Source organism: Salvelinus alpinus, chromosome 23, assembly GCF_045679555.1.
Source record: "Salvelinus alpinus chromosome 23, SLU_Salpinus.1, whole genome shotgun sequence".
Classification (NCBI taxonomy): Eukaryota; Metazoa; Chordata; class Actinopteri; order Salmoniformes; family Salmonidae; genus Salvelinus; species Salvelinus alpinus.
Window position 1 is genome coordinate 13,860,648 of NC_092108.1, and position 27,698 is coordinate 13,888,345.

The window sequence follows — 27,698 nt, forward strand, 5'->3', positions numbered from 1 at the left end:
ATGGTGCCTTCTACCAAACAGATGTCCCTCCACTCCTTTCAAAAGAAGTTGAATCATCTAATTTGGAAACTAGAAATACAAAGCAAATCATCATGAATGTTTGAGAGGCTTGTTAAATATTGATTGAGAAGCCTGGAGCAGTTTTTGCTGTTTTTTCCCCAGGTCACACCTGCCGGTGCCCTTTACTTTGGGCCAGGTGCTTGGTGACACCTATGAAAGTCAGTGACCTGTCAGTCTGCCACAAACATGGGAACAGGAACCACTCAACTAGTCCGTCTATAGTCCAACCATCCCTCTGTCTCAACTCCACTTACATGGAACTTCCTCTCACAACTCCACTTAAAATGGAAGAGAAATGTAGCCTACCAATTCACACCTGAAAGCTCTGGAAAACCTGATCTCATCCCACATGCAGACTTTTGAGACATCAGGATGAGATCTAGACTACATGGTCTACTGTGTCAAATCCCACAATGATCATTGTTGTTAAATTCTTGTTCCAATTCTTCATTCACTTCAATGAAGGGAAGTTTAAAGCACCCAATCTAGGCCGTACATGAAACAAAATATGTTGACCAATGATTGAGACAGTGACAGTATAATGGGGGGGGGGGTATGAGGAGGGTATTGCCTACCTGTATCGGACACGATAGGACTGGTCCTCATCTTGAATGCTAACCAAAGAGCCAACGGAATCCATTTAAGATCGTAAGTGGGACGATCCCAGTTAATCCGAAAAATTGTGATAATGAAAAAACTAAGTCAAAAAACATCTGATGGACCTAGAAGTGGTCTGAACCTTCGCAACAAGAATTGTTGGAAAATCCTAATATTCCCTTTTTTTGTAAGGTTGTTTGTCCTTCGACTGTTAGTCTGTCTAGAGACATGACCACAGCCCCAGACAGAGATCCTCAGACAGAGTTGCCCGTCAGTCCACGAGGCTGCATTTCTCCTACTGTTTGAGTTTGGCTTGCCTTGTCAGTGCCACCACAGCTCTCCTCGGCAGCCTTCTGTGAAGAGAACACAAGATGCTGTGTGTGAAGCTTCATTCTGGCCACGCGACAACATGGCAACACCCACTAAACAGCGTGCACACGCAGGGCAGGACAGGAGTGGATATGTTCACCCCTCACCACACGCAAGCTGTCAATCAATGACTCAATCATCAGTGCTCAGGGTCTACTTAAGTGTGAAGATACAGCTAGCCTAGGCAAGCAGACAAACAGGAGAGGATTTTTCCCAATCACCAGAGATACATGTAATATACTGTATGCAAATCATTGGTAGACAAGAGAACATGTATCCACCATAGCAAAGATAATTATAATTGCAAATTGATTACACTTTTATTATTTAGCAAGAAGTAGGTAAAGTAGCCTGGCTGACGAAATAAGTTTGAAAAAAGACCTGCACAGTTACGACTGCGTGGAAAATCCATTGTTAGTACAGTGATAAGAAAGCCTAGTAGTCGTAGATGGAGCGCCACCAGCGCAAGGCCAAACGCTGCCTCCTTCCCACATGATAAAGTAGGCCGCCTCTTTCCAGACGCACGTTTTAGTAGGAAGGAGTAGGCCTAATTAACAGGTCACGTTTTAGTAGGAAGGAGTAGGCCTAATTAACAGGTCACGTTTTAGTAGGAAGGAGTAGGCCTAATTAACAGGTCACGTTTTAGTAGGAAGGAGTAGGCCTAATTAACAGGTCACGTTTTAGTAGTGAGGAGTAGGCCTAATTAACAGGTCACGTTTTAGTAGGAAGGAGTAGGCCTAATTAACAGGTCACGTTTTAGTAGGAAGGAGTAGGCCTAATTAACAGGTCACGTTTTAGTAGTGAGGAGTAGGCCTAATTAACAGGTCACGTTTTAGTAGTGAGGAGTAGGCCTAATTAACAGGTCACGTTTTAGTAGGAAGGAGTAGGCCTAATTAACAGGTCACGTTTTAGTAGGAAGGAGTAGGCCTAATTAACAGGTCACGTTTTAGTAGTGAGGAGTAGGCCTAATTAACAGGTCACGTTTTAGTAGTGAGGAGTAGGCCTAATTAACAGGTCACGTTTTAGTAGGAAGGAGTAGGCCTAATTAACAGGTCACGTTTTAGTAGGAAGGAGTAGGCCTAATTAACAGGTCACGTTTTAGTAGTGAGGAGTAAGCCTAATTAACAGGTTATTCCTGAAACCAAATTACACTACCAGCTAAGTGTCAAGAGCACAATTATTACAAATATAAAAAAACAGTAAGCGGTATTCAAATGTATGCTGCAGGTGCATATTAATATTCATTGGTGGATAATAGAAAGAGGCATATTCTGATGGTAGGTAGTATCGCAAGCCTGTAACTAAATGACATTCACAAAGATTATTCAAAGACTTGGTTGTTGTGAATCATCACTTTTCTAATCCAGGAGTAATCTACTTTCAACCTGGGGATGGTTCACCACAGACCTCTTTGTCGAGCTGCTTGTTGCGTTGTGAATACAGCATGATACCATACCCTTTGTTGGTATAATTGATCTCTTTCAGGCAGAGAGTACACCTGGCATAGCCCTTTTTATCCACTGTATTGAAAAAGTGAGAAAGAGGGAAAATGTGTGGTGTTTCAACTCTAGTGGCTTCCAGCTTAACCCTTGTATATAGTCTTAACATTCTGTATACTCCTTGTCCTAAGGGTAAAAAATGACCCGCATTCACTAAACCCCTCAAATAAAGCAGCTTAATAGAATTTTAAACCCAAAATCTATTTTGCATTTAGAAACAACCTGTCATTCATCAAACTTTGAATATCTTGGTTTTCCCTCTTCACAATGCAGAAAGACTGCATTTAAATCAGTGGACAACACTAGTTTTTATTACAACACACCTGTCAATTGTTTTCTTTACTAAAGTAGAGGTTTATTATTACTAAATGTTTTGCAAGAGATAGCACTTGTATAGCCTAAGAAAATAGCAGAAATGTGCAGAGTAGTTTTGAATGCATTTTATTGAAGGGAAACAACCGTTTTTTGGCAACATAATGATATATTCTTATATACAATGAGGAATTCAACTACAAAATACTAGTCTTCTCCCATTTTTTTGAACCATAGCCCCCACCCACAAGGTGTATAAACAAATAAGATAGACACAAAACAAAAATGTGAAAAATCAATCAACTCTAAATTAGAGTTGCAAGTGTGTGTGCATGGACTTTGCAGATGTATTTCTCACATGTGCAGCACATAGTATGTTTTCCAGTCCTTCTTTGGGAGGCAGAATTGGCATCTCCTCCTCTTGCCTGCCCCAGCTGCAGCCTCAGATGGATCAGGGCAAGATTCAGCCCCCTGAACAGCTTTCACAAGTGCTGCAGAGACTGCTGTGCGAAGGAGGCGCTCCCTTCTTTGAATGTGTGCCTTTCCCAGCTGCTCCAGGAACACCCTCCGCTTGTTCCGCTTATCAGGCATCCAAGGTAGGGTTGATCTTGTTCCATATCACGAAGACATTGTATGAGGACACTTCAATGATGTTATGGAAAATGACCAGGGGCCAGCGGGCAGTCATCCTCCTGCAGCTGTAAGTTCCAATCACCTTGTCCAGGTTGACCACGCCTCCTTTGTTGTCGTTGTAGTCCAGGATGATGGCTGGCTTCCTGTCCTCATGATCACTGATCTCAGCTGTTCTGTGCAGTGTGCTCAGGAGGACCACATTCTTGTTCCTCTTTGGGAGGTAAGAAACTAGAGTGGTGGTGGGGGTGAAGGCAAACTTTGATGAGAAGGCCTCCTCCCCCTTGTTGCGAGGAGTGCAGGGGGGAGCTCAGGCTTGTTCTTTCTAACTGTGCCAACCATGGTGATCTTCCTCTTCAGGAGCTGCTGGCTGAGTTCAATCAGTAGCACACAATCTCAATTTCTCATAACTGCCGGGCCAAAAATTAGTTGTACGCTTTGTACCCTGGTGGTGTACAGCTTTCATGGAAATATGAACAAAGGTGATGTTTCACTTTTTCTAAATGTTGAGGTCACTCTAGGAAGTCGTCAAATTTCAAGTTGAAAAAATATAATTTAGGCGGTTCTCTGCTGTTAAACATTGTGTCGGGTAATTTTTTACCCTTAACTTATCTAGGATAAGTTAAGGATATCCCAGAGAGGTATGTTTCCCTTGGAAACATATCCCAGAGAGGTTAAGACAACACAAGGGTTAAGCCAGCTCCAGCTACACTTGAGCCCTGAATCCACTTGTTTAACTTCTCTAGGATAGGTGGGACGGTAGCGTCCCACTTGGCCAAAATCCAGAAAAAATTTAGCGCGCCAAATTCAAATATATTACTATAAAAATCAATCTTTCATGAAATCACACATGAAAGACACCAAATTAAAGCTACACATGTTGTGAATCCAGCCAACATGTCTGATTTCAAAAAGGATTTACGGGGAAAGCACACCAAACAATTATGTTAGCTCAGTACATAGCCACAGAAAAACACAGCCATTTTCCCAGCAAAAGATAGTAGTAACAAAAACCAGAAATAGAGATAAAATTAATCACTAACCTTTGAACATCATCAGATGACACTCATATGACATGTTACACAATACATTTGTTTTGTTTGATAATGTGCATATTTATATCCACAAATCTCGGTTTACATTGGCGCCATGTTCAGAAATGCCTCAAAAATATCTGGAGTAATTACAGAGAGCCACGTCAAATAACAGAAATTCTCATCATAAACTTTGATGAAAGATACATGTTTTACATATAATTAAAGATACACTTGTTCTTAATGCAACCGCTGTGTCAGATTTAAAAAAAACTTTACGTAAAAAGCACACCATGCAATAATCTGAGACGGCGCTCAGATTTAACAACATTTCTCCGCCATGTTGGAGTCAACAGAAATACGAAATTACATCATAAATATTCCCTAATAATCCTAGTTCCACAATAAATAGTTGTTTTGTTCGATAATGTCCATTACTTATGTCCAATTAGCTAATTTTGCTAGCATGTGTAGTACACGTGTCCAAATGTTCGCGCAGATGCAGGCAAACGTTGGACGAAAACTTCAAAAAGTTATATTCCAGGTCAAATAAACTGGTCAAACTTAGTAGAGAATCAAGCTTCAGGATGTTGTTATCATTTATATTCAATAACGTTCCAACCGAAGCATTCTTTCATGTCTGTATAAGTAATGGAACTCAAGGCGACAACATGAGGAAAGCGCGTTACCAAGAACTGGCAATCTGCCAGACCACTGACTCATTCCCCTCCCATCCGGTCCCACAACACAGCATAAGCTTCATTCCACGTTCTACTGACTATTGACATCTAGTGGAAGGCGTATGAAGTGCAAACAGATCCATATATTACAGGGAATTGAATAGGCGATGACTTTAACAACAACCACTCTCAGAATTTTCACTTCCTGTTTGGATTTTTTCTCAGGTTTTTGCCTGCCATATGAGTTCTGTTATACTCACAGACATCATTCAAATAGTTTTAGAAACTTCAGTGTTTTCTATCCAATAGTAATAATAATATGCATATATTAGCATCTGGGACAGAGTAGGAGGCAGTTCACTATGGGCACGCAATTCATCCAAAAGTGACAATGCTGCCCCCTATATCAAAGAAGTTAACAAGCAACGCCACATTTTCACCTAATTCTCTCATTCTGAAAATTAACCACATACTGTAGAGGGAAAACATTACTTCACAGATACTCTAGTTAGTTTGTTAACATTTTACACAGATTGCCAGGATCCAGTAAGCAACTAATGCGTTATAACTTGAGGAACAGCAAGGAGTCGTACACCAGTTAATACTATAGCGAATGGTTAGGTTACTAACGTTAGCTCATCTGATGTTGTAACGTTAGCTAGCTAACATTAGCTGTCTGACCTCATTAGCCAGCTAATTTTCACACCATAAACTCAATTATTTGATCAGTTAAGTTGGATATTGTCGCACAACATTTCTCTGGCCAGCTAACGGAGAATTCGACACCCAACTACTGTAGCAAGATACTTAACAATACTTGTTCCACCACACTTTCTCCCTCACCTCAAACTTTCCAAATGCCAGTTGTTTTTCAGTTACAGCTCATGAAGTAGGCTTCATCAACTTCTCACCCCCGTCTCCGTGGTCAGGCTTCTCACCTACCTCTTCGTTATCGTTCAGGGGATGCGCTGCTGTAGCTGGTAAACTTTCATTCCACTCTCTTTCAGCACGCGCTGATGCTACAACTAGCACATTGGTGTCTCTTCTCTCTTCAGTTGCGTGCTGCATTCTGTTATGTGGCCGATTGGCTGAGCCTTGGATACAGCCAGTATTGCTCCAAACACGCATCACTCGGTCGCATACAGCCAGTAGTGATCCAAAGCCCCCCCCTCACTTTTCTCATTGGATCTACACGAGTCACCTTTTTTCGATTCAAAATGGCGAATTTCGCCGAAAGGTGATTGTATTAGAGGTCGACCGATAAATCGGCATGGCCGATTAATTTGAGCCGATTTCAAGTTTCATAACAATCTGTATTTTTGGACGCCGATTATGGCCTTTTACATTGCAATCCACGAGGAGACTGCGTGGCAGGCTGACCACCTGTTACGTGTGTGCAGCAAGGAGCCAAGGTAAGTTGCTAGCTAGCATTAAACTTATCTTATAAAAAAACTATCTTAACATAATCACTAGTTAACTACACATGGTTGATGATATTACTAGTTTAACTAGCTTGTCCTGCATTGCATATAATCAATGCGGTGCCTGTTAAATTATCATCAATTCACAGCCTACTTCGCCAAACTGGTGATGATTTAACAAAAGCGCATTCGCGTCAGTGTATATGCAGCAGTTTGGGCCACCTGGCTCGTTGCAAACTGTGTGAAGACCATTTCTTCCTAACAAAGACCATAATTTATTTGCCAGAATTTTACAAAATTATGACATAACATTGAAGGTTGTGCAATGTAACAGCATTATTTAGACTTAGGGGTTGCCATCCGTTCGATAAAATACGGAACGGTTCCGTATTTCACTGAAAGAATAAACATTTTGTTTTCAAAATGATCGTTTCCGGATTTGACCATATAAACGACCAAAGGCTCGTATTTCTGTGTGTTAATTATATTATAATTAAGTTTATGATTTGATAGAGCAGTCTGACTGAGCAGTGGTAGGCAGCAGCAGGCTCGTAAGCATTCATTCAAGCAGCACTTTACTGCGTTTACCAGCAGCACTTTGCAATGCTTGAAGCACAGTGCTGTTTATGACTTGAAGCCTATCAACTCCCGAGATTAGACTGGCAATACTATAGTGCCTATAAGAACATCCAATAGTCAAAGGTATATGAAATACAAATGGTATAGAGAGAAATAGTCCTATAATAACTACAACCTAAAACTTCTTAACTGGGAATATTGAAGACTCATGTTAAAAGGAACCACCAGCTTTCATATGTTCTCATGTTCTGAGCAAGGAACTTAAATGTTAGCTTTTTTACATGGCACATATAGCTTTTTACATGGCACATATTGCACTTTTACTTTCTTCCTAAACACTGTGTTTTTGCATTATTTAAACCAAATTGAACATGTTTCATTATTTATTTGAGACTAAATTGATTTTATTTATGTATTATGTTAAGTTAAAATAGAATCTGAGCCACCTCTAACAGTAATAGATCCAATGGGACATTTCACTGCAGTTACAACATGATGACGTCACAAAGTGTGTTTGAGAGCTCACTTTGTGGATGACCTAAATGCTGGGCCCGGGCCAGCAGCCGTCCGTCCACGCCAATGAGCAGAATTGTAACCAAAACACTGGTTATCACTAGGCCATCTGCTCTGCTGTTTTGCTGCCATGTAAGTCTGTGTGAAGTCTTTAACCTCACTAGGGTTGGGGGCACTATTTTCACTTCCGGATGAAAAGAATGCCCAAAGTAAACTGCCTGCTACTCAGGCCCAGAAGCTAGGATATGCATATAGATTTGGATAGAAAACACTCCAAAGTTTCTAAAACTGTTAAAATAATGTCTGTGAATATAACAGAATTGAAATGGCAGGCTAAAACCTGAGGAAAATCCATCCAGTTAGTGCCATTACCTTGAAATGGCTGTTTTTCCAATGAAAGCCTATCCACCATTTAAAGGGATAGGACCCAGATTCCGTTCCCTATGGCTTCCACTAGTTGTGAACAGTCTTTAGACATTGTTTCAGGCTTTTATTCTGAAAAATGAGGGATAATGACAACATTGAGTGAGTGGACCCTGTGATGTCCTCAGAGCTGGTTACTGCGCACGACCGAGAGCACGCCTTTCTTGTTTTCTTTTTATATTGACGAAGCTTTTGTCCGGTTGAAATATTATCGATTATTTAGGCTAAACATTGTTTGACATGTTTCTACGAACTTTACGGATACTATTTGGAATTTTCGTCTGCCTCTTGTGATCGCATTTGAGCCATTGGATTACTGAACAAAACGCGCCAACAAAATGGAGGTTTTTGGATATAAAGAGGGACTTTATCTAACAAAACATTTATTGTGTAACATAGACTCTTGTGAGTGCAACCATACGAAGATCAACAAAGGTAAGTGATAAATTTTATTGCTATTTCTGACTTTCGTGACTAATCTCCAATAAATAATGAAACATGTTCAATTTGGTTTAAATAATGCAAAAACACATGCAAAAACACAGTGTTTAGGAAGAAAGTAAAAGGAAGAAAGTAAAAGTGCAATATGTGCCAAAAGTGCAATATGTGCCATGTAAAAAGCTAATCTACTTGGCTGGTAACTGTACGTAATGTTTTGTGTGCCGAGCGCTGTCCTCAGATAATCGCATGGTTTGCTTTCGCTGTAAAGCCTTTTTGAAATCTGACATGGCGGCTGGATTAACAAAGAAGTTAAGCTTTATTTTGATGTATAACACATATCAAGATTGTTAAATATTTGAATTGAGTATTTTTGAATTTCGCTCTCTGCAATTTCACTGGATGTTGGCCAGGTGGGACGGTAGCGTCCCACACCACCTAGAGAGGTTAAGCCTGCTTTTGTTTGTGCGTGAGGAGTCTGTGCCATACATTCCTGTACATATGTTTATAATTAGCAATCAACAGCTGCCAGTGTGTGAACTGAAACCTTTCTAGTATTGTGCACCAAATGGGTGTGTAATGTACAGCTGAAGTTAGAAGTTTACATACACTTAGGTTGAAGTCATTAAAACTGGTTTTTCAACCACCCCACAAATTTCTTGTTACCTTTTTTAGGATAGGGGGCAGCATTCGGAATTTTCAAAGAAAAGCGTGCCCGAAGTAAACTGCCTGCTACTCAGGCCCAGAAGCTAGGATATGCATATAATTAGTAGATTTGGATAGAAAACACTCCAAAGTTTCTAAAACTGTTAAAATAATGTCTGAGTATAACAGAACTGAAATGGCAGGCGAAAACCTGAGGAAAAACCATCCAGGAAATTTCTTTTTTGGAGGTGACTGTTTTCAATTAGAAATCTAGATCCACATAGAAAACTAAGGCACTTGCTTGCAGTTCCTATTGCTTCCACTGGATGTCAACAGGCTTTAGAAATTGGTTGATGTTTTTCTTTTGAGTAATGAAGAAGTATAGCTGTTCAGAACGAGGGTCGAGTCTAGTGTACTGTTGTGGTTGGGGCACACGACCTGAAAGCTCGCTCCACTTTGTTTTCGTCCGGTATTGAACACAGTTTATCCCGTCTTAAATTCGATCGATTATTTACGTTAAAAAATACCTAAAGTTGTATTAGGAAAGTTGTTTGAAATGTTTGGATCAAGATTACAGGTAACTCAATAGATATTTTGTAGTCATGTTGCGCGAGTTGGAGCCGGTGTTTTTTTTAATCAAACGCGCCAAATAAATGGACATTTTGGAGATATAACGACGGAATTTATCAAACAAAAGGACCATTTATGATGTTTATGGGACATATTGGAGTGCCAACAGAAGAAGATCTTCAAAGGTAAGGCATGAATTATATCGTTATTTCCGAGTTTTGTGTCACGCCTGGCGGGTTGAATTATGATTGTCATGTGTTTGTTTGATGGGGTACTGTCCTCAGATAATAGCATGGTTTGCTATCGCCGTAAAGCCTTTTTGAAATCTGACACGGTGGCTAGATTAACAAGAAGTTAAGCTTTAATTTGGTGTATTGCACTTGTGAATGTATGAAAGTTAAATATTTCTAATAATTATTTTTGAATTTCGCGCTCTGCCATTTCACCGAATGTTGTCGAAACGTTCCGCTAGCGGAACCCCTAGCCGTAAAAGGTTAACAAAATATAGTTTTGGCAAGTCGGTTAATCTTGACGCTATAGGTCAGATTATTAATATATTTTTTTAAATAACGTTCCCAAGGTAAACGGACTATTTCTCAGGTCCAGATCGTAGAATATGCATATAATTTACAGATTAGGATAGAAAACACTCCAAAGTTTCCAAAACTGTCAAAATATTGTCTGTGAGTATAACAAAACTGATTCTGCAGGCGAAAACCTGAGAAAATCTAACCCGGGAAGTGATTTTATCTGTGTTTCCTGGCCCGTCTTTCTTCCATTTAAAAGGGGTATCAACCAGATTCCTTTTCCAATGGCTTCCTCAGGCTGTGACCAGGCTTTAGACAGTTTCAGGCTTTTATTTTGAAAAATGAGCGAGAATTTTCAAAACTAGTCAGGTGTCCTCTGAATAGTTCCTGCGCTCGAGAGGGGTAGCTCTCCATTTTCTTTCTCTCTTTAATTGAATAGGTTACGGTCCGGTTGAAATATTATCGATTATGTTTGTTAAAAACAACCTGAGGATTGATTATAAAAAACATTTGGCATGTTTCTACGAACATTACGGATACTTTTTGGAATTTTCGTCGAACGGAACGAGGCTTTGGTTTTCTGATCATAACGCGCAACCCAAATGGCGTTTTTTTGTTATAAAAGTAATATTTATCGAACAAAAATAACATTTGTTGTGTAACTGGGAGTCTCGTGAGTGCAAACATCCGAAGATTATCAAAGGTAAGCGATTAATTTTATTGCTTTTCTGACTTTCGTGACCATGCTAATTTGGGGCTAGCTGTTGGAGCATTGATTGATACACTCACAAAAACTTGGATTGCTTTCGCTGCAAAGCATATTTTCAAAATCTGACACGATAGGTGGATTAACAACAAGCTAAGCTGTGTTTTGGTATATTTCACTTGTGATTGCATGATTATAAATATTGTTAGTAATATTTTGCGCCCTGCAATTCAGCGGTTGCTTAGGAAAATGATCCCGCTAAAGGGATCCGTAGCGCAGAGAAGTTAAGAGATCTACTTCGTGCATGACAACAAAAAAATCCAAAAATTGTTTACAAACAGATTATTTCACTGATAATTCACTGTATCACAATTCCAGTGGGTCAGAAGTTTACATACACTAAGTTGACTGTGCCTTTACACAGCTTGGAAAATCCAGAAAATGATGTCATGGCTTTAGAAGCTTCTGATAGGATAATTGACATCATTTCAGTCAATTGGAGGTTTACCTGTGGATGTATTTCAAGGCCTACCTTCAAACTCAGTGCCTCTTTGCTTGACATCATGGGAAAATCAAAAGAAATCAGTCAAGACATCAGAATAAAAATTGTAGACCTTCACAAGTCTGGTTCATCCTTGGGAACAATTTCCAAATGCCTGAAGGTACCACGTTCATTTGTACATACAATAGTACGCAAGTATAAACACCAAATCAAATCAAATCAAATTTTATTAGTCACATACACATGGTTAGCAGATGTTAATGCGAGTGTAGCGAAATGCTTGTGCTTCTAGTTCCGACAATGCAGTAATAACCAACAAGTAATCTAACCTAACAATTCCACAACTACTACCTTATACACACACACAAGTGTAAAGGGATAAAGAATATGTACATAAAGATATATGAATGAGTGGTGGTACAGAACGGCATGGCAAGATGCAGTAGATGGTATAGAGTACGGTATATACATATGACCACATGGTCCATGGGACCACATAGCCATCATACCACTCAGGAAGGACTCGCGTTCTGTCTCCTAGAGATGAACGTACTTTGGTGCGAAAAGTGCAAATCAGAACAGCAAAGGACCTTGTGAAGATGCTGGAGAAAACCGGAACAAAAGTATCTATATCCACAGTAAAACAAGTCCTATATCGACATAACCTGAAAGGCCGCTGAGGAGGGAAGAAGCCACTGCTCCAAAACCGCCATAAAAAAGCCAGACTACGGTTTGCAACTGCACATGGGGACAAAGATTGTACTTTTTGGAGAAATGTCCTCTGGTCTGATGAAACAAAAACAGAACTATTTGGCCATAATGACCATCGTTATGTTTGGAGGAAAAAGGGGGAGGCTTGCAAGCTAAGGAACACCATCCCAACCGTGAAGCACAGGGGTGGCAGCATCATGTTGTGGGGGTGCTTTGCTGCAGGAGGGACTGGTGCACTTCACAAAATAGATGGCATCTTGAGGGAGGGAAATTATGTGGATATATTGAAGCAACATCTCAGGACATCAGTCAGGAAGTTAAAGCTTGGTTGCAAAATGGACAATGACTCCAAGCATCCTTCAAAGTTGTGGCAAAATGGCTTAAGGACAACAAAGTCAAGGTATTGGAGTCACCATCACAAAGCCTTGACCTCAATCCCATAGAAAATGTGTGGGCAGAACTGAAAAAGCATGTGCGAGCAAGGAGGCATACAAACCTGACTCAGTTACACTAGCTCTGTCAGGAGGAATGGGACAAAATTCACCCAACTTATTGTGGGAAGCTTGTGGAAGGCTACCCGGAACGTTTGACCCAAGTTACACAATTTAAAGGCAATGCTACCAAATACTAATTGAGTGTATGTAAACTTCTGACCAACTGGGAACGTGATGAAAGAAATCAAATCTGAAAGAAATCATTCTCTATCATTCTGACATTTCACATTCTTAAAATAAAGTGGTGATCCTAATTGACCTAAAACAGGGAATTTTTACTAGGATTAAATGTCAGGAATTGTGAAAAACTGAGTTTAAATGTATTTGGCTAAGGTGTATGTAAACTTCCGACTTCAACTGTACCTTGTCGCAAACATCCGCCCAAAACTCATCACTGATAGACAGAGATCCTTTTCCCAGATTCTTTTCACCGGCGTAAAGGAGGAGCCTACATTCTCAGAAAGGAGTCTGCTCCTATTTGGCTAAGGTGTATGTAAACTGCCGACTTCAACTGTATGTGTCTGAGCCGGTGACAAAGCTGTCCGTCTGCGACTATGACGTAGTGGTTAATAGGACAAGTGATATAGGACTACAGTGCAGCTGTGGCAACAAAAGCAGTCATTTGAAAGAACAGCTTGACAGGAGGCTGGCTCCCACATCACACACACAGAACTGTTATCATTAGCTCATCTTTAATGTGCTCACAGGGTGGTCTATTCACTCTGTGTCCACAGCCTCTCATTAACCAGTCCACAGCCTCTCATTAACCAAGCAAACCCGGAAACACCAAAGCATAATAATGCATGAGAGCAGTAATGCAGCCAGAAAATCACCATCAAAACAGAGGGGACCGATCTAGAAAGAGGCACCCCTCACCTGAAATGATTCAGTGTGGAGATTGGCGAGCAAGCGGGATTGGGACTCTGAGAAGCCCGAAGATTTTAAGATACACGTGATATAGATTACTATCAATAGTTGAATGTCCTACTGTTTTCTTTCACATTTTGTTGCCTAGTTCCCTTATTCATTTCCCAGAAGAGATTAAGTCATACCATGATTTCCCAGAAAAATACACTGGACAATTTAACACAGCAATTTTACAGTAACAAACTAACTAAATTAGTAAACTGTAGATATTGTGCATACACGAGATATGGCTATAGGCCTATAACATACTGTCTTTGATTTAACAAATTATATTTATTTTGACGAATACAGCTAAGGCGTTCCCCAAATAGTGAACTGAGAGATTTGATCAGCAAATCAACTGAGAAAACTAACTAGGTAGCCAACAAGCCAGTTCTAACAAATGTGCAAGCTACAACCACAACAATATAGCTATTTATTTAGCTTATAGCTAGAGGGCTATGCTATGGGTACACAACCAGAGAACCTTTACAACCTGTAACCGTAGCTAACGTTAGCTCAGCTGGCTAACGTCAGCTAGTCCACTTACGTTAGGCGGTCCAGTTCGAACAATGCGTTTTATTCCCCGTTTCGATACTTCGACTCGGACGGTAAATACAATTTCAGTTTTATTCTACAACTTCATAATAAAACGTTATATTTATTGCCATATGTGCTTATAAATTCGGCACTTTCCTAACATAACTAGCAAGAAACTTTTCACAAACTTCGATGAGTCGACTCTGTTTTGTTAGTCCAGTAGCCAATCAGCGGAACAGGTTCAAAGATAACCACGCCCATAATACCAGTCTCTGGACCAATGAGATTTCAATAATGAATTTCAACTATGGGATGAGTGAGTAAATCAAGTTATCCTCATGCAGCTTCAAGGTGTCAAGTGTGTCAGCAAAATATGCAATAATCAGAAGAATAAAACAAAGAGTCATTCTCGACAATAATGGCATTTACTAATGCAAACATCTCAGTTTGGGGGGTTGAAAACCAGTAAGTAAACTAAGTAAACTGACTGCCTGAAAAAGTAGGAGCCTGTCTACTTGCACTGCCACTGTTGCAGAACCTTAGGCAGTAGCTAGCTGTTAATAAAATGTAGATAGCTGCTAGCAAACTGACAGGCTAAGTTAGTATTGTTTGCATAAATTGAGAAGTTGGCCAAAACACACAGGTGCTTTCAAAAGCTCGGCGTTTGTCAGCAGCAGGGAAGGATGAGAGTGAAGTGAGCTCGCTGCTCCCCCATACTTTTTGAGAAGGATTCAGGAGTTTACTGAAGCGATCTAACTCCTCCCCTCGCACGTCAAGTTCAGACGTGATACAATGTACATTATTGATGAAGCCACATACATTCGACTGCTTTAGATCTTGAAACAATGTTGCAGACGTAACTGGTGGGTTATGTCAGAACTTGAAGATCCCATAAGAAACATTGCTGTGTAGCATATAACACATTCTAAATAGATGAGATTGGGGCCAGGTCAGGAGAGTTTCATTGGGTACAACAGGTATATGCTGATAACTTGCCAGCAAGTCTTGGGGTTGATTGTTTTGAGAGGTTGCACAGACTTCTCAGCAGGATAGAGATTTGTTTTATTTAATTTAACCTTTATTTTATCAGTTTAGTTATTCTAATAGAATTGCACTTATACCGACTGCATACAGCTTAGTCTGTCATGCTTTTGAACTTCTAACACTGGATCTTCAAATGCTCGTTATGCTGAAGAGCAAGTTTATCAAGTCTCTCACACCACTTATACACACACCACTCGTACACACATCACTCATACACACACCTACATGCTGTAGGCGAGGCCACACACACACAGACACACACACACACACACACACACACAGAGTGCTTGACTTGGACTGAAATAGGTGCTGGTGCTCATTTTGTGTGACGGTACTGTTTATATTTAGGTGCAGGAACTACTGACTGCTATAGTTTAAGCCAATATTCTGTAAGAGGTGCAGGAACTCAAGCAGTAGAACATTTGAGGTGCCGGTACTCAGCTCCGGTGAGCTCCTGCCCCTGTCAAGCACTGCTCACACACAAACCTACCATTATACTCACATCACTCACGCCCACACATCGCAAAAATTACTGCATTGTTAGTTAGGGCTTGTAAGTAAGCATTTCACTGTAAGTGACAAATAAAATTAGATTTTGATTTGAAGTCCACTACCTGCTCCCTGACTTCTCCAAGGTGCCCCCAAGGTGAAAATCTCAAAGAGTACCAGCGGTCCGGTGAGACCCTTCAGCCAGTCACCCATCTTCTCCAGGCCCCGAATCTTCTCCAGGCCCGAGTCCTCACTGGGTAGGTCCTCTGCTTAGAAGGTGATCAACATGGGGATGGAGGACTCTATTCAGCCCTCAGAGAGGCTCTACAACAGAGTGAATGAGGACTCTATTCAGCCCTCATAGAGGCTCTACAGAGTGATGGAGGACTCTATTCAGCTCTCACAGAGGCTCTACAACAGAGTGAATGAGGACTCTATTCAGCCCTCAGAGAGGCTCTACAATAGAGTGATGGAGGACTCTATTCAGCCCTCATAGAGGCTCTACAACAGAGTGAATTAGGACTCTATTCAGCCCTCATAGAGGCTCTACAACAGAGTGAATGAGGACTCTATTCAGCCCTCATAGAGGCTCTACAACAGAGTGAATTAGGACTATTCAGCACTCATAGAGGCCCTACGTGTTCAGAGACCAGAACAAACAGACAGAGACCATCCCAGGACTGGTGCATCATTTACAGGTGGGTTCAGAGGGCCAGTTGCCTGTAAACCACTCTACAAATGAGTCACACATCCTTCATGCATAACATATCTCTCTCACCTCACTTGCTCACATTGTATATAGACTTATTTTTTTTTCACTGTATTATTGACTATATGTTTGTTTTACTCCATGTGTAACTATGTGTTGTTGTATGTGTCGAACTGCTTTGCTTTATCTTGGCCAGGTCGCAATTGTAAATGAGAACGTGTTCTCAATTTGCCTACCTGGTTAAATAAAGGTTAAATAAATAAAAAAATATCTCTCTCATATCTCTCTTTGAGGCTAAATATGATAAACTGCTGACTATGCAGAAAACTTAATTGATCAGATGAGACTCTACAATGGTCTCTACAACGGACTCTACAATGGACTCTACAATGGACTCGTCTTTGTTCTGTTAAATGGACTTAAATAACCTTCATACTATTGTCACTTTTTTAACAATCTCAAAAAGTCTCAATGGAAATGTTGTACAACTTGTAAACATTTCTTTCAACAGACACAAGCGCTATCTAATCTTACCCTGGAGTTTGACTGTGGTGACCAAGAAGACCTCCCCAACACCCTATCTCCATCAGGCAAGATGCTGTCTCTGACATCTGATATTATGACAGGTTCTCGCTCTGTTACAAATTACCTGGCCAAGAGCCACCTGTTTCCTTAGTGACAAATGGGGTCGGATGACATATGATTCTGGTTACACGCAGTCACAACCTAAGAGGGAGGATTCACCCCCCCCCCCCCCCCCCCCCACAAAAAAAAGAGTGAGGATTCAAGGACAAAGTAGAGAAAAATTATAACAAATGTATTACACAACCAGTTTACATGAAATGATGCAACTTGAGGAATGAAATGAGTAATTTCTCATTATATTAGATTTTTTCACATTAAATCATCATCAATTACAAATAAGATCATTTCCATTTTCAATGATGTAGGATTTAGGCCATAACATAAACTGGATTTGCACCGTCTCAGCTTTTGTGTTTGCAGGACAATTCACTGAGGAGCCAAACCAACACCATACTAGATGTCCTCTACCCAGATACAGAGACAACAGCTGATAGACAATAGAACTCACAGGGCTGATGCAATTGTAGGCTTTATGTAACGGATGTGAAATGGCTAGCTAGTTAGCGGGTACGCGCTAGTAGCGTTTCAATCAGTTACGTCACTTGCTCTGAAACGTATTAGTAGTGTTACCCCTTGCTCTGCAAGGGCCGCGGCTTTTGTGGAGCGATGGGTAACGACGCTTCGTGGGTGACTGTTGTCGATGTGATGTGTGCAGAGGGTCCCTGGTTCGCGCCCGGGTCGGGGCGAGGGGACGTACTAAAGTTATACTGTTACATTGATGCTGTTGACCCGGATCACTGGTTGCTGCGGAAAAGGAGGAGGTTGAAAGGGGGGTGAGTGTAACGGATGTGAAATGGCTAGCTAGTTAGCGGGTACGCGCTAGTAGCGTTTCAATCAGTTACGTCACTTGCTCTGAAACCTAGAAGTAGTGTTGCACCTTGCTCTGCAAGGGCCGCGGCCTTTGTGGAGCGATGGGTAACGATGCTTCGTGGGCGACCGTTGTTGATGTGTGCAGAGGGTCCCTGGTTCGCGCCCGTGTCGGGGCGAGGGGACGTACTAAAGTTATACTGTTACATTTATACAAAAAAATAGCCAGCCCAATTTTGAATATAATCTAAATTTGATCACATTCACATTTTCTCCTGACACACAAATGGACTGTAAATACATAGAGTTACCAATTAGTTTACCCTGACCAGGTGGACTGGGCGCATAGGCTGTATGCAGCTGCTCTTATTAGTAGCCTATAGTTAATCAGACGGAAAAATAGTATCGTTTTCATCCAATACAGCATGTCAGATGTCTACTGTTTAGGTTTAGCCTCGGCTGCTGCATAACATATATGTCATGAGTTTTTGCTTGTGTCCGTCCGGAGTGATTTTGTGACGTGTTATCATCTTTGCTAAATAAATACTGGAAAGTCTACTCGAGCGCACGCGAAAAAATGTGCTGCATCAACCTCTCTCTTTAATCTAACGTTTAATGGATGACGCGATGGAAGCTATCAAATTATTTGGAATTGTTTTCGACATCCCCGAAAAGATGTTCAGCATGTCAAGCATCGTAACGTGCAATTACAGGCGGCTTGATGATAGGCTCCCTGTTAACCAGCTATACATTTGATACCAGTTGGAATTGAACGCTCTCACTTTTTCATCCTTCTTCACGAAACTGATCTCAGGCAGAGGTCGACCCTCGCTTTTAATTCGCACCTTTTCCGTGTACCCCAGAGAATTAAAGGGGTTCTTCAACAAAAAGTCCACAACATTTTCGGCAGCATTGGCCATTCTGGCGGAGAAAACTGCACACTCGCGCCGGTAGCTAGCTAGCTACTGAAGTTAGCAAGGCAAATTTAAATAAATTGCACTAAAGACACAAAAGTTCTAAACCCAAGAAAACAATTTATTTAAATGTATTTATATCCTGTAATTTGAAAAAACTCATTTGAATTGAATAATGTCCAAAAATGCTCAACTATCACTTTTCACTGTTAATCTCTATCCAACAATCACCAAGCGTCTCCACATAGAACCCTCAAAATGCTCTGTGGCACAATCCCAATACAACACACTAGGTTCGTTCTCTGATCCTACATCTATGATTGGATGGACAACATACTGCAAAAGCTTTGATTGGTTGGAGGACGTCCCCTGGAAATGGTCATAATTACCATGTATGTCTATGGAAGTTTATTGTGGGATGTAGAGGACAGTGAGACCAGAGACAGACAGTGGGTTTGGGAGCTCTGACTTGAGTCGCCCAGCCACAGGACTTTCCCAACCAAAACGTCATACAGAAAGGTACAGGTACATACAAACCTGGAGTGAGGCAAGCTATTTGAGTGGACATTTCAGTAATGTATTAATAATTCAAATGTATGTTGTTGTTTTTATCACCTATCCTCAGGCTCCAGTTCCAGTCTGATGGGGCCTCCAGTCCTGTGAGAATGAGTGACAGCGAAGGCTCCTGCTCCAACCTGCAGACAACTATCCATCTGACTTGGGATATTGGAGAGAGGAGACCCAGCCTACAGACTACTATCCATCTGACTGGGGATATTGGAGAGAGGAGACCCAGCCTACAGACTACTATCCATCTGACTGGGGATATTGGAGAGAGGAGACCCAGTCTGCAGACTACTATCCATCTGACTGGGGATATTGGAGAGAGGAGACCCAGCCTACAGACTACTATCCATCTGACTGGGGATATTGGAGAGAGGAGACCCAGCCTACAGACTACTATCCATCTGACTGGGGATATTGGAGAGAGGAGACCCAGCCTACAGACTACTATCCATCTGACTGGGGATATTGGAGAGAGGAGACCCAGCCTACAGACTACTATCCATCTGACTGGGGATATTGGAGAGAGGAGACCCAGCCTACAGACTACTATCCATCTGACTTGGGATATTAGAGAGAGGAGACCCAGCCTACAGACTACTATCCATCTGACTGGGGATATTGGAGAGAGGAGACCCAGCCTACAGACTACTATCCATCTGACTGGGGATATTGGAGAGAGGAGACCCAGCCTACAGACTACTATCCATCTGACTGGGGATATTGGAGAGAGGAGACCCAGCCTACAGACTACTATCCATCTGACTGGGGATATTAGAGAGAGGAGACCCAGTCTGCAGACTACTAACCATCTGACTGGAGATATTGGAGAGAGGAGACCCAGCCTACAGACTACTATCCATCTGACTGGGGATATTGGAGAGAGGAGACCCAGCCTACAGACTACTATCCATCTGACTGGGGATATTGGAGAGAGGAGACCCAGTCTGCAGACTACTATCCATCTGACTGGGGATATTGGAGAGAGGAGACCCAGCCTACAGACTACTATCCATCTGACTGGGGATATTGGAGAGAGGAGACCCAGTCTGCAGACTACTATCCATCTGACTGGGGATATTGGAGAGAGGAGACCCAGCCTACAGACTACTATCCATCTGACTGGGGATATTGGAGAGAGGAGACCCAGTCTACAGACTACTATCCATCTGACTGGGGATATTGGAGAGAGGAGACCCAGCCTACAGACTACTATCCATCTGACTGGGGATATTGGAGAGAGGAGACCCAGCCTACAGACTACTATCCATCTGACTGGGGATATTGGAGAGAGGAGACCCAGCCTACAGACTACTATCCATCTGACTGGGGATATTAGAGAGAGGAGACCCAGTCTGCAGACTACTATCCATCTGACTGTGGATATTGGAGAGAGAAGACCCAGCCTACAGACTACTATCCATCTGACTGGGGATATTGGAGAGAGGAGACCCAGTCTGTAGACTACTATCCATCTGACTGGGAATATTAGAGAGAGGAGACCCAGCCTACAGACTACTATCCATCTGACTGGGGATATTGGAGAGAGGAGACCCAGCCTACAGACTACTATCCATCTGACTGGGGATATTGGAGAGAGGAGACCCAGCCTACAGACTACTATCCATCTGACTGGGGATATTGGAGAGAGGAGACCCAGCCTACAGACTACTATCCATCTGACTGGGGATAATAGAGAGAGGAGACCCAGTCTGCAGATGCCTCCTCAGTTGTGCAGGACTGCAGTGGACTACTGGCTAACCAGACCTACTCAGAGTGTACCTGATAAACCGCATGGTGAGTGGTGAAGATTCACACAGCTTCTGCTGTGGTCCTAGTGGAAGTGTTGATGTTTTCCTGTAGAGGCAGTACAGCTGGGCAAAGGTTAGTCTAAAAACACTGAGTATTCAACTCAAAAGTAAATTTGACCTTATGAAAATGATAACCAGGACAGGCTACCAGGTAATAAGGCTTACATCATAGTGGCCAAAACCCTAATGTTTTTGAGTTGACTAACCTCTCTCTCGCTGTGTCTCTCCAGTGAGGCGATGCAGGCCCTACAGTCGGAGGTGTCCCAACTGAGGAGAGACCTGGAAGAGGGTCTGGTCCAGCTGCCTCACCTCTTCCAGAGGATGGACTACCTTACCTCCAGATACAAACAGGAAAGAAGGCTTAAAACCAAGCTGTTGATGCCTTCTAGTGCCAATGTGTAATTTAGTATTAGTTTGGTTAGCATGTAATTGAGATATTGCTTATATTAGCATGTAATGTTAGTCAATGTAAATGTAATCTCGGGTTAAGCCAGAACTAAAGTCTTACGTTATTGGTCAGATGCTCAATTAAATTCTTGGTCCATACATGTTAAGATAAGAGATAAAGAGATGCTAGAATGAGGAGTGGAACCAGAATGAGGAGCTTGACCCTATCTCTTTGTAAGTTATGGGCAAGTGTATGGGCCAAATGTTCCCTCCCCTTCTGAAAGTCGAAAGATGCTAACAACTGCGAAATCGTGACTTGTCCAAATAACCAGTGACCGGGAACTATTACTGCTCGTTATCAATCAATATCTACAGAATAAAAACGTATGTTTTTTTATTAATTTATTTTATTAATTTATGTTTACGTAGTCTGCCCACCAGAGATTATTGTAAATGTAATGTTGTGTTTAATTGTCAATGTCATTGTGTACGAAGTTACAATTCCCTGGCCTGTGTATGGTCCTTTTTCCCAGGTATAGACAGTGTGGAGACGGACCGCTCTGAGAACATGCTGCCATTCCACAGTACACCACTAGGTGGCAGGAGAGGGAGCAGCAAGCCCTAATCGTGCTGGACAGACCAGGGAAAACCCAGAGCAAAAAACACTCCAATACAGTTTGGTGGTCCTGGTATTGACTTTCTCCTAATGGGTGTAAAATACAGTGAACAGTTGGAAAAACAAGAGTGATTCTTACATTTTATGTTTAACAAAAGATGAAATCAGTTGTTGAGTCAGATTTTGGTCATTCAGTTTGCAGAATTTGCCTTAAAGTTATCTTCGGTGGTCCTGAAGGTAGTTGTGTTTCTCCATCCATTTTACAATCCGAGAACTGTTCTCTGGAGATCTCTAATCTCACCCACTCCAGTCCTCCAGCATTCCAGCACTCATACAAGAACCCAAGCTACAGATCTCCATGTAAGGACCAACAACCAGTCCACTCCTGCCCATAAGACACTGTCATGACTGGGCCTCATCATGACTACTTTATTCATTTCATTATCAATTCACAATTTAAAGATGCACTATGCAGAAATCAAAGACCAAGGAGAAGAACAGCTGAGATGCTTCCCACCCAGTGTTGTCCACTCCTACACTATCTCTCTCACTATCTCTCTCACTCTCTCTCTCTCTCTCTCTCTCTCTCTCTCTCTCTCTCTCTCTCTCTCTCTCTCTCTCTCTCTCTCTCTCTCTCTCTCTCTCTCTCTCTCTCTCCTCTCACTCACTCACTCACTCACTCACTCACTCACTCACTCACTCACTCACTCACTCACTCACTCACTCACTCACTCACTCACTCAAAGTGTGAGAGCACCAGGTGCTGTCTGTCTCCCACCACAGAAGGAGCTCTACCCAGTCAGACTCACCTCTACTGCCCAGCAATGTGTTTTTCCAGCGGACACTTCCCCCAGCTCTCAGCCCCCCTCCACCCTCCCCCAGGACCGAGGCAGAGCAAGCAGGCACAGGGCCAACAAGGTGAGGCTGCCACATGGAGATAGGAGAACATTCTTTCAACATCAATGGGTACTAGTCATGTTTTACCTGGTATTTACTGAGGAATTATGAGGTAAAATGGGTTAAATGCGGAAACCACATTTCAGTTGAATACATTCAGTTGGACAACTGACTAGGTATCCCCCTTTCCCACTTACCCGTACTGTAATAGTTATGTCAAAGTATTATGCAAAGAATAGTAATCCTAAAGGAATCAAATAACTATTTGTTGGTTCATGTCATGTAACCATCATTACATCATCCGTTTACAATTAGAAAAACTTCTGAATGTATTTTAGTGAGGAAAACATGCTTTCCAGATGTGGAAGTTTTTAGAAAATTGTTGTATTAGAGAAATTTGACTGAATCTGATAATTTTATTTTGAATTAAACTATTTACAATCAGTTATTTTGTAAATGTCATATGTTTTAAAAGATAACATCTTGGTGTCGCAAAATTGCCCCCATATTCCAGAGGCACGTATGTGTTAAGATGAGCACAAGAGGGACGCTTCACACAGGAGTCTATTCTACTGTAACTTTACAAGCATTTGCTTGGTAACAACATTGGTAACAACAGCTACCTCAGTACTACTATTATTACTACCAGTATCATTCAGCCACCTCAAATTATTCCCTCTATGGCCACAGGACATCCCTATCACACTATTCTAGTACTACCCAGCCAACTGTCCATCCACCATTCCCCTACACAAAGGGACAGAGATTATGTTGATAAAAACTAGGCCAGATTTTGAATATTACATTACAGGAAAAGCCCCTTCACTTCTGAGAATGTGTATCGACTTTGGTCCCCCTTAACTATAATTTGTTCACATGACACCCTCCCGCCCATTGTTTTCACCCTGTGGATATCGCAGACAAAACCGACACTTATTGAGTTTTTCTATCAAACGTCTTTGTGTTCCCCTTGCTCTGTCCCAGCCCGGTGCCAAGTTGTGTGTTTTGTTGTAGAATATTCTGTTTCCCTGTTGTTCTCTTATGGGTGTCTGGGGAGAAGTGTCCGGGCAACATGCCTAACCGCCCCGTCCTATTTTCTTTTAGATATAGGTTTCCCTAGACCTACAGACATCAACACACAACCCATCTCTTAGATATGATCTTAAACAACACAAAACAGTTCATTTTCCTGGAGGCTTGGGATTCTTTCATGCACTGTGGTCGTGGATTCCTGTAAAATACCTAAATTACCGCAATATCACATTTTCCTCTCTAAAGACACTGAAACCATTTTATTATATCTCTCATTAGTAGGTCAAACCAGAGGTGGCCAGATCAGCTCCAGGTCAATCCCTAATCCATAAAACGTCACTTTCACAGCTATCACACTGATACTGTCCATGTGTCCTCCCGGAGGTGTGAAACTGCCCTGTGACCTTGAGTTGTCTGTCAACACCTTGATTATGCCAGTTGGATGTCTTCCAGCTGAGCTACCTATCTACGATTCTGCTCCCTCCCTGGGCTGTGTACTGAAGCCTGATCTGGTGTGTTCTCTGGGGGGTAACCATGGTCCACCATGACATCCATATAAAAGGAGAAGAAGCTAGTGCAAGTCAAAGTCTAAGTGCTGTGCCCCCACAGTGTTAAACCTGCTCCCTACACAATCAAACACAAACACAAATTTAAGGACATATTGTGCCGTCACACTCAAACCTGAACTAAGAGGACAGACCACCAACTTTTTCAGTCGCCTGCCATGGGTCAGTGTTTGGTGTTTGTGTATGTCTTGTCATAGCAGTAGTACTAACACAGAATAACACACTTTACACGTTTTCTTTTTGAAACTACACGGGAACTGACAATCACACCTGACAATAATCCTCCAAATTGCATGTGAATGAACTCCCATGGTTGAGTGCTCCAACTCCTGTCTACCTCGAATAAGTCCTTTAGGACATTTTTCTAGATAAGCCCTTTTGTTGAACTCTCATTGGGAAAAGGGAGATATATATATATATCACTTATAGTAGCCGTGACAACAATACAATGGGGCTGGAGATAGCCTAGTAGCCTAAGGGCGTTGGGCCAGTAACCGCAGGTTGTTGGTTCGAATCCCCAAGCCGACCCTTGAGCAAGGCACTTAACTCTAATTGCTCATTTTGAATCTTCTATTTTTATTATTTTTATTGTTGGACATAAAAGACTGTAAAAACACCTGTTCCAAAGTGTTTCAACGCATAATAGAGAGATATATGTGATACAAATGTAAGCAAGGTTTAAAATTGTTACATTTTAGTCTAATATTATAACTGTTTGGGCATCTTCTTGTCAATTTCCAGTCTACAAATTATTTTTAAATATGTTCCGGACACCTGAACATCCTCTGAAGAAGAAAATCAGCCCGTGGCTGAAACTAGTTGATGATCCCTGGCATATGGTATCGCTCATATTGTTTATTTAGATGTATTGTGATCCTGTCTCTGTCTGATATCCTCTCATTCTGAGGCATACATCTAATGATCGTTATCTTACCCTGGTGTTCATCTATACTCTATCTATTTATGTAATAACCTATTTGAAAGATTATATATAACATACATTTGTTTTCTTCTTTTGTTGGACATTTTGACTGAGGTGGTCAGCGACATAGAATTACATGTAGAATCTCTGTGGTCTGCAATTTATCCAATCACACAGGTTCACAGGTTGGTTCCTGGAACTTCACAGTCCAGGTCAACTTCCCGGTTGGTTACTGGAAAACACTGGTTCCTGACAATAGAAAAAGCTCTCGCTTTGAATAGTGGACAATAGTATTAGTTTGGCTGAAACAATAATGTTTTGGGAAGGACATTTTCTGGCCTGTATCCCCTATTTATAAAACTGTCAATATGACCTCAAGTGTCCGTCACCAAGCCTAGGAATTCATCTGACATTTATAAGTAGAGGTACAACTAGAAAAATAAAAAATGTAAATGAAGCTTCACATATCAGTTGTGTGCCATGGACAGGGGACAGGTCTCCCCTAAAGGGACCATTCTAATCTTGATGGGATCACCTACAAGGCTGTAATAAATCATAACAATAGAAATAGGAAACTCAGATCAAGTTTCAGATCTATCTCTGTAAAGTTTCATATTCTCAGATTTCTCTCTTTGTCCTTGGATCACAAAACAGCCTTATCCACACTTGATCTTTTTTTCTCTCTCGATTTACTCGTACACACCCACACCTGTTCATGCTTAGAATTAGTAGTGACTAGTCAATGGTTCATATTTGCATCTTCTGTTCTTGGAGAAACCTTTAATGGTTCGATGTAGCAACGGGTTCCTGGAGGAACCCTGGAGTGGAGGCGTGGCTTAGTATTTTAGTTAGGTGTTTGGCCACCCGTTAGAGTAAATGTCATTCCTGTTAATCTGTTCTGTTGTGTCATCACATGTTAAGGTTGAACAATGACAGTTTGGTAGCTTTAATGAGGCTAACAGAGGTGTATGAGTTCCTCAAGAGCCTATGCAAATCCCAAAGTTGGAAAAGTTACCACTTTATTACTATACGTAATCAGCAATGTTAATATTATTAATATTATATTCAAAAATATAATATGTAAAGATATTCAAGGACGGTTGGCCAAAAATATCTGAAAGCCACACTTCCAATAAGCCACGCCTCCAACCTGATTAGCTGTCACCTCTACAATAAATTATAAGGAATGTTCAAAATTGAACCCCTCCCATGACAAAAAAGTTCAGGTTTGAACCTTTACATAGGGGTTCCTCAAATAGACCCTTTTCAGAAGCATTCCTCGAGGAACCTTTTTAAACTAGAATGTTTCCACTGGTGTGGCAACCCAAAAGTTTCTTCCAGACACCTTTACTTCTAGAGTGTAGGATCTGACTTAGAGAGCCACGCATGACAGAGATATAGTCACTGGGAAACAAGGAGTGTTCAGTTCAAGCTCTAGTGTCTTTGTCAGTACCAAACAATTAACTTTCGCTGTATGACATGGAACACCTAGTAGTATACACGTTTCTTCACATCTTAACTGATAACCTTGCTGCATATGAGGTTAATATGACCAGATGACCAGACCAGTCTTTGTCATCAGTCTTTGGTCCTTTGTATTCGATTTTAATAAATAGGATAGTTTTGGACACACAGTACTGCTGTGGACTGTGGTGAGTAACAAAGTGAGCCTACTGGGTCAGATAATGGGTGATACTGAGCCCTGTGAGCAGTAACAAGATGGCGCCAGAGAGGATGGCTGCCGTTTCATGGGCTCTTAACCAACAGTGCTATTTTGTTTGTTTGTTCACATTTTTTTTAAACAGATTTTGTACATAATGTTGCTGCTACCGTCTCTTATGACCAAAAATAGCTTCTGGAATCAGACACCCGAACAGGCCCACATCCCCGTCATTCGCAGGAGAAAAAGACGCAAGAGGTATCGCGGAAAGAGATCGGGGTGCCTTGTGAGGATACGCCGACGAGTGGCTAATCTTCCCTTGCCATCCGTACTACTAGGCAACGTACAATCGCTGGATAATAAATTGGACGAACTCCTACCAATGGGACATTAAATACGGTAATATCTTATGTTTCACCGAGTCGTGGCTGAACGACGACATGAATAACATACAGCTGGCATGTTATACACTGTATCGG

At 41.5% G+C, this 27,698-nt stretch overlaps 1 protein-coding gene across 5 annotated transcripts in view; it reads right to left on the reverse strand.

Moving 5' to 3' along the window:
- Positions 1-14,376, reverse strand: part of LOC139550275 (G-protein-signaling modulator 2-like) — a 34,097-nt gene extending 19,721 nt beyond the window's left edge. For 2 of the 5 annotated variants that reach the window (XM_071361064.1, XM_071361062.1), the window contains exons 1-2: positions 14,167-14,370; positions 636-1,010 (exon numbers count right to left, since the gene is read on the reverse strand). In XM_071361064.1, the coding sequence (XP_071217165.1) occupies positions 636-700 (65 nt within the window). In that variant the 5' untranslated portion in view covers positions 701-1,010; positions 14,167-14,370. Of the gene's footprint in view, positions 1-635; positions 1,011-14,166 lie in introns of all 5 variants that reach the window. The other 3 variants (XM_071361066.1, XM_071361065.1, XM_071361063.1) reach the window with 2 other exon arrangements.
- Between the last annotated feature and the right edge of the window lie 13,322 nt (positions 14,377-27,698).